The sequence below is a fragment of the Branchiostoma floridae genome, chromosome 5, assembly GCF_000003815.2.
Source record: "Branchiostoma floridae strain S238N-H82 chromosome 5, Bfl_VNyyK, whole genome shotgun sequence".
NCBI lineage: Eukaryota > Metazoa > Chordata > Leptocardii > Amphioxiformes > Branchiostomatidae > Branchiostoma > Branchiostoma floridae.
Window position 1 is genome coordinate 12,609,189 of NC_049983.1, and position 8,832 is coordinate 12,618,020.

Here is an 8,832-nt window from a genome sequence, read left to right on the forward strand (position 1 = left end):
AGCTCGGCCGGACAGCTTTCGGGAAGGCAAAGTATGATATAAAAGACATTTATTTGTGTATATTTTTACGCAGACATTTCTATTTTCCGAGTTTCCACAAACAGCCCGGCCGGGCCACGGTTTAGTGACGCTAGCCTAACCTGGCCTAAGCCTACCTACACTGACAAAAAATAACTTGGCTGAGAAAAAATCTGTGTACACAGTACATCTCTCATTGATTATCTACATCAATATAAATACGCCGAAAACCATACGTGCAATGCAGATGACCAGCAGCAGGTGCAACAGGTGGATTATGTCTGTAAGCAAATGTAGGAATATGAAATTGTTCAACTTATTAACGTTATACATCCTTTTCCTGCCTAACCGTCCTCATTGACTGAAGTCCGGATAGCCGAGGTACCGAATCGTCCAAAATTCCTCTGGAACCAAATTATCTTTCTCGGGCTTGTCAGTACATCCAAGGACCGTGGTACATCGAAAATGAAATCTTCAATTCTGTGGAGAGGGAAACCGACAGCCAACGCAACAATAATAGCAATTAAACAATAGACAGGAAGTTGATAATTGCCCGCCATATTGTCTGTTTCCCGGATATTTCGCAACATTTCACGGAACTGGATTAGGCTTGGGTGGGTCACAGTTACTAGTACTGTCGTAATTAGCTTTCGCATGCAGTGGACTGTTGTAGAAGGCCGATCACCCAAGTTGTGGTCATATTTAAAAGGCAAAATTATCAACACACCGAATACGGCATCAGTATTTTCAACATCGTTTAGCTCATGTGAAAGCATGTGGAGAGTTTAAAAGCCATATTCTTTATTTGAGGTAATATTCAGCCAACTTTTCCGTGCTGACTTTATGTAAATTGTAATAGAGGCTCTCGATTTACTGTGATTTAACTGCAACTGACGCAGGTACACTCTTATGGCCCCATCGTATGATGTCCTACGACCTTTCTGACCACAGCTTTAATTCTTCCTCGACTTACAATGTACTGTGCTATCGTGGTAAATCGGGCGAGCTTTGTGACCGGGGCTTTAAACAACTACCATGTCACAGTTTCCTCTACACACGAACTGGACCGAGACATTCATATCCAGGAGTAACTGTAGCTTTTTCGTCAACCCAAGGATTCTGGCTTTCGCAGTAAGGAACCGATTCACTGCAAACAATGTCGCCTGTTTACACACAACAGGGTGCAAACTTACAACGCACGCAAGTCCCAAACCACCCCTGCCCACCCTACTGAAACATTCCTGCCGTTCTCAGCAGGATGAAACATTCTGAGGGCATCTCAGTGTAACGTTACTGACACTATTGTGATGTGCAGTGGGGATGTTTATCTATGCAGGACACTAACCTGTACCTTATGGGTGCGTCACACGAAACACGCATTCCGAGCGGTCTTGAACTTCCGATGGTTGTTCACTCTACCTTACGTCACGTACTTGTTATTTCAAACATCCGATGACACATTTCTACCAAGAAAGCACTAACCAGGCCACAATCTGTCCTTTTTTTATTAAGATATGCTATTTCAACGTTATCATTATGATCGAAAACAAATGCATTATCAGCAAGTATCTTAATTATAAGATTCCTATACACATAGACAAAACGAATCTGTTGGTTGAATTGTATCCTCCACATGCGGTCCAATATGCCTATGCGGTGTACAAAGTAAAGAGGTGAGGATGAAACATGTTTTGATTGGAATTGTGGGGGATTGTGAGCTTTGAAGGTACAAAGAAGGCAGATGTGTAGTGACCCTTGTTGAGAGATAAAACGTTGGTTGGTTATTCCGTGGTTTCAAGCGTTCAACTGTCCGTAAAATATCAACCACTTTGTGAACGTTGAGAGAAGGAGTGGGTGAGAGAGAGGGGGGGAGAGTCACGCCAATATGAACGAACTTTGAAATATATATTATATTCTAAAGGACTGTAAAATAGAATGGGGCCAGTGCTGTACACGTCACAGTTTTATGTTAGTCCTGGTCATATGCTTACGACTTCTTGACGGAATGACTATGTGGTACACCAAGAATGCCTTTTTGCTGGAGGAAAAGCACTCATCGAAAATATGACACGATGAGCTTTACTTCCATTGCCTCTTGATTCAAAACAAAACGAACAGAACTACAGTATATTAAAACTATAGCCGCTAATTTGGTTTCCCGCAGAACGCCTATGGAACAGATTCGGTGCTGCGCTTTCGTCAGAATGATAATGCGTGTATCAGGTCCCAGTGATAGTTGATCTGTTCAGAGATATGTGCCGGGTTCATTGAGAGTGATATTTACGTGTCTTTCCCTTTCCCGGTTGAACCAACGTCGATTGGTCCGCTTCCGTCGTCAGGCCAAATGAGGTCGGCGATACTGGCCTATCTTCAAGCAGATGTTCGAAAGAACTGAATCCTCTAAGTTTTCTGCTGTAGGCCAAAGGAGGGGGCGTCAATTATGTGGTACAAAAATGTGACAATGTCAGCTTGAAGATAGAGTTGACATTGAATACTCTAAGAAACAACTCACTAACTAAGCATGATGATGCCATATTTGTCGTGATCATGTCTATAACCACTGACTATGCTTAGACTGTCATGGATGATTGAAAAGCCTTTTTTGCCTCACTGATCTAAACTTGATTCTTTCTTCCAAGGACCACTCTCTTGGGAACTGATAACACACATTCATTTCCTTTTCAAACCCACATCCTTTCCAAGAAAAAAAGTTTCTATAAACATCCGAGAGGAAGTTTTTTGTTATTTTTAGTGAGAAACTTGTGTGTGGGACAGGTTCTGAATAGGGGAGTGACCCATGGCCCGTATAATGACTCATCATTGTTTGGGATGATACGAGTTTTGTCATTGGTTCTCACGCCTGACCGGTCGTGCGATACCGCTGCAGGGGAGAGGCCAGCTGCGCAGGTAGCATATTCTGTGTGGCATAACGTCCGTGCTGTTCAAAACGTGGGGAGATACGATCATAGCAGGATCTTCCACCACAGTGAATGTGTTTTGACGGTTGTGAAAATCAGAACCATGGTCAGCTATCGTGTCTTTCTCGTGGCCGTCGTCGTCCTGACGGCTCTGACGTGTGTCGTACAGGCAGTAGAAGGGGAGACGAAGAAGAAGAAGGAAAGGGAGAAAGGCAAAGAAAGGGGCGAGAAGAACCGTAAAGACCGGAACAGACGCGTGCGTCGACTGGAGCGGAGGGTGGCGGGCATTGAGGGCGAACTTCTGCAGCATGTCACGGCACTCCGAGCCGGTATCGGGGAGCAGAAGGAACGGATGCAGGAGGTAGAGGCCCTCCTGAACCTGCATGGCGACGATGTCAGCAGTCTGAGGGAAACTCTGGTCAAGCTTCAGCAAGTTCACGACCAGATCTGGCGCTCTCTGGCGACGTTAGAGAAGGGTGCCCAAGATCAAACTAACGTCGCGAACGAGAGATGGGAGGCGCACCACCGTCAGACTGCCCGCGTTGACAGCTACCTAGAAGGGCTGGAGACCAAACAAGAAGAGTTTGTCAGCCTGTTTCAAGCCAGGTGCGACGCGCAGGACAAGAGGCTCGACGGTTTGGACGTCTATATCAGAGAGGCTGGCGGTGGGGGAGGGGGGTCGGACGGCGAGTCGGGGGACCTGTACGCCAGGCTGGTCATGTTGGAGGCGGCTATCGACGGGCTTATCGTGCAGTTTCACCAGCACGTGCAGGACGGCCCGGAGGGAGCCCGCAGCACAGGCGTCACCTCTTCCACAGGCGGGAATGTCGTCACCAATGCACAGGTGGAAGGCGCTGTGGCTGGTGAGTTATCAATTACAGTGCACTGTATCAGTTAGAGCAGCGATTTGTTTGAGACTGTAGTCTATGTTTTAGACAAGGGACAATCCTATTTCCACCGGCGCAACCCTAAAAAATAGTTCCCAGACTATTATATTAGGGTAGTGAGTGTAAGGAGCCCCGGTAGAAATAAGATGGTACCCGGGCTAGTCTATGTTGGGGATTTAGACAAGGTGCCTTATTCTTCTTTATTGTCGCGTTTAAACAGTTTATTGCAAACATCGTAATGTGGCAGAAAGGTGAATGCGAGAAAAACAATGAAACTGATTCAAAACCCAAGGCTGTATGTAGGACAATCTTTTATTGGCCCCTTTATCACGCCTTTTACTCACTGGTGATTATCTCTAAACGCTTAACGACTGAACAGTTTAATTATAGACATGGTGTTGTGGTAGAAAGGTGAATTATAGAAAAAAAATTAAACAAAGAGATTTAAAACCCCAAGGTTGCATGTAGGGCAATCTTTTATTGGCCTATGTATCATGCCTCTTAATCACTGGTGATTATCTCTAAACGGTTAACAATTACGTTAAACGTTATGAGATATATGATTCAGTTTATACGCATAGGTCTGTTTTATTAGGACCGATTGTGGACAGTTTTACCCGATATTCTCCTGGGAAAAAAAGGCCAGTGTTTTACGTTTTTGGTAAGATTCAGTAAAGGAGATTCATCGTCGTAGATCATAGAGTAGTAGTCAAAAGGGGGCTAGGGGCCATAGATCTAAGCCAGGCGTCCTGGCCAATTTACAGCAGGTATAGAACATGATAGTATACCATAGAAGGCACATGTGACGGTTCTACGTATCCCTTCTCTCCTGAAGCCCTCAGTCGCACCCTGAGTCAAACAGCGCCGCCCGTACGCATGGCTGGATCCAGTAAAAACATACTGCTGGAAACGCAGAAACAAGCGTGCCGACCTCACATTATCGCGGAAAACTGAAGAATTCCCCTCCGGTAATACTTAACTAGAATTGTAACTCGTCCGCCTACCACAACATGTGTCATGCTGTGATTTTGTAATTTCAGCCTTCTTTCGACGCTGTTACCAAGCAACCAATACCACTTTATCCCCGAAAGAGTTTATCTTTTTCAATTAAAGACAACCATAAAACTTCTATCACCAACCATCACATCAATGATAAACATTAACTGGTCATGATATTCGAAACACATAAAATCAATGGTAACGATGTAAAGAATACTTAAGAATAAGAAAAACAACGAAAATAAGATCCTAGAATTTTATGATATTCTGAAAAACAAGCAATTATACCAGGGTGGAGCCTAGTGACTTAACTATGACTTGTATTATTTAAGCTGGGAGGGGTGAGTATATAAGCTAACTAGGATGGAACACAGGCTAGCCTTTATCATACTTATCCTGCCAAACTCGTGTTTATCCTCGGCCAAACCAGCTCAATGCGAAAAGAGGCTCCTCACAATATGGACAGAGCACTCTCCTAAACTCTCCACCTATTTCGGCCTCCATAACCACATAATTACATGTCGAAAGTACAGGTTGGCGCAGTAAACATAGTTATTACACATTTTCACCTGTCATTGATGGGGCGGGGGACAACAGCTCCAGGTGTTAGTATTTTTAACATCTTGATTGAACCATCATAAGATGAGGCCATTCCTCTCAAGTAATTAACCTTGGGCATTGTTTTTCCTTTCCTATACATTGTATCGACATTGAAGGTCGAGGTCGACTCTGAGCCTCCTGGTGGCCGACCTTGGTACTGCACCAGACGTCTTGTTGTGTTCTTTGTCCCACACATTCCATGGTCTTGGTTATTTGGTGGCCTGTGTAGGTTAAGGTCCATAAGCAGCTTGCTCTGGAAAATGAGAATAATTGAACAAAGATAAGACAGATATTTGGTGTGCTAGTAGCTTAAACAGAGATGCACTTCAAGGAAATGCAAATTTTGCAAATCGGGACATAATTTGACTAATCAATTAGGAAAATCTATAATTTGTGTGTGTTCAAAAATAGCACTTTAATACGTGTACCGTTTGTCACTTATACCAGGTGGAATATTTACAGATGCCAATTAATGCGAAAGTGCCATAATTACTTAGTGGCAAGCAATACCTGAGATCACAATGGATAAATAAATTTAATCTCTTTTGCATAAGTTATGATAAAATATGAAGATGGAATTCTGCCAACGGATATGACTTTCATGCATGCAACATATATCATTTTGATACAATGGACCATCATCTAAAACCAAGTTATAATCCTCATATCACCTACAAGACAGGTTCAAAATCGAAATAGGGTGACTTTAACCACCCAGAACACTTGAAGACACGTCACAGTCCATGAATCAAGTCAAGACGTGCTGTAAGTCACGGCTTAAGACAATTCTTCACTCGAGATGTATAGCCACACGATTGTATGTGATTCCTGGTTACGTGTTTTGTTTTGGCGTTCTTACCAGCTAACGCTACTATAGGTACGGGCGCTGTTTGTTTGTTTGTTTTTCCATTGTTTATTTGTTTCCATGGCAAATGAAGGGCGCTACCCCAACCGTGCCACTCGTAGTCTCACATGACATGCGCCCTGAATGTCTGTGACTGACGGTAACAGGGCGTCGTGTTTTGAAAACAGCGAGACACGAAATCAAGAAATGACCAGAAGGCTAGCCAAGGCGCCACAGTATTCAGACCGCATCTTATAAGATGATCTCGGCATGTCCGGTAACAATAGACGGTGTTGATGGCTTCCTTGACGAACATTTCGCCAGGCGCCAACAGTTGACCTACAGGTGGACGGAGGTCATAGACAGTCATGACACAACTGGTCTTGGATTGACATCTACAACCTCTCTGTATGACACGTTAAACTTAGACTTGATGACGCGACGATTCCTTCTTTATGGTACCCTGAAGCTAGTATGGTAGGATTATTTTTCTATCTACCCAGCCATATAAGCATTTCAGGTGGATGCACAATCATTGTGCGCAGTACTGCCCTAGAGCTCTGGTTCTCACTATAGTGGCCCCATGCTGTAGAGATACCAAGCGTCTTCCAGTGACTTTTCGGGTCGCTGCGTTTATCTGGAGTCCGCTTTTCCCACGCCTCTTGTGACACATAGGACAGCCTGCTTTATACAACTTAGCTCGGGCACAGGTGTACAACCTATGAATCACCACCTACATGTATAGATACTATTCAAGATAAACTAGGGGTGAAATTTAATGTCTTGCACCTGGCGTCGTTCTTTTTGGCGTAGCCAGGAGAACAGGGCACTGGGACGGAAAATATTGGGCGTGAGGGGTGAGGTGGGGCTCTAAACACGGAGAATGTGTTTTCTATCGAGACTGCTCATGAATGTTTCTCCCTTCGACATCATGAAAAGAGGAAAAGGTAGCCTTGGTAGGTACCAAAAGCGGCTTAAGCTTCCCCGATCATGAGTTGACGGATGAAAAACTGACGCGTCTGATTTCAGAAAACAATGAAAGACCCTGACCTTACCAATGTCACTACGTAGGTTTCGGCATCATTTCTATCTTATTACAAAACTCTACGTCCTGAGGGGAAATGTTTGGTAAAGTATAGGTTTAAGGAAGTGACGCGGAGTGGATAAGGGAAAGAAAGCTGGTTTGATCCGTGTCTTAGGCCAGGTTACCCAGGCCTAAGCCATGAATGGTCGATATGGAATATTTGGCATTATATGAAAGGTCAGGTATTAGTTGGCACTGTAACTAGAACATGTTTTGCCTGGAGTTATTTACTTCAAAACAGGCGAGAAAATGAAACGGTATATATGTCACGTAAGGTGAATGTACTAAACTTTATGTATGCATACACACACACACATTAAACAGTGCGTACTAACAAATAACTCTATAACGTAACATTTTATCCAACTTAAATCTACAAGAGAGTAATCGGGCACGAAATGTTTGATTGACAGTTTTACAGGACGAGAACGCTGCCCTGAAGTCCACCATCGACCAGCAGCAACGAAAACTGGACAAACTTGAAGGTGGGGTGCTGTTGGCTGTTATTTAGCAGTCCTTTCTTCGAATTCCATTCTATTTCGACGCTAACAAAATAGGACGGAAAATATTAGTTTCCTTTTGCATGAAATGTTTTAGACGAGAATTCCTTCGTGTTGTATCTCACGGGTGAAACCGGTTAAATCCGTTGCATATCGTTTGTCCAGATTTCTAGTTTACCTGTTCTCTTGCATCTATCGTTCTCCAGAGCACGTTTCCAAACTGTACAGAATGTTCGACGGATGTCACTGTGAAGATGCAAATACGGGACAGTCGGAAACAGAATCAAACAGCATTGGTGACACGCCCGTCACGCCCTCTACCGGAACCATACGGCCTGACAACCACCTGTCGACCCAGGGAAAGGAAGGCGTACAGCAGGACGAGTCTGGAGCAGAGGGTGATACCGCGGAACAACCACTGACACAGGGTACCCAAGATGTGGAGCTCACCACTAGACCTACACCCGTTAAGGTCACCACAACTTCCAAACCATCGACGACAACAGAAAGTACGTTAGTTTTTCAACCTTTGACTTTTGCAGCAGCTTGGTCTTTAGCATGCAATTGTTGCTCAGTTGCTGTTTACATAGTGTTTATACATACGCAGTCACGGTAAACTGGAGTACGGTCCTCTTCCACTGTAGTTGACGCTAAATATTTCTATTCTTACAGGCTACAAGCCCCAGGCCCAGTTTGCTCTGGACTGTGCCGACCTGTACCACAACGGCGAGCGATCAGACGGAATCCACTCCATCACGGCCCGGCTGGGGAGGGAGCGCCGTCCCATGGACGTCTTCTGCGACATGACCACGGCCGGAGGTGGCTGGACCGTCATCCAGCGGCGGCTGGACGGCTCCGTCCTCTTCAACAGAACCTGGCACCAGTACAAACGCCGCTTCGGGAAGATTCGGGGCGAGTACTGGCTCGGGTTGGACAACATGTACTTCCTGACGAACCAGAGAAATTATACCCTGCGCATTGA

General features: G+C 44.7%; 1 protein-coding gene across 1 annotated transcript in view; it reads left to right on the plus strand.

Annotated features, from left to right (window-relative positions):
• Positions 1-2,902: 2,902 nt before the first annotated feature.
• Positions 2,903-8,832, plus strand: part of LOC118416624 (angiopoietin-related protein 3-like) — a gene marked incomplete in the record, with an annotated part of 7,081 nt that continues 1,151 nt past the window's right edge. Inside the window, 4 exon segments of the mRNA XM_035821780.1 lie at positions 2,903-3,799; positions 7,764-7,835; positions 8,057-8,359; positions 8,523-8,832. Of these exon segments, the coding sequence (XP_035677673.1) occupies positions 3,040-3,799; positions 7,764-7,835; positions 8,057-8,359; positions 8,523-8,832 (1,445 nt within the window).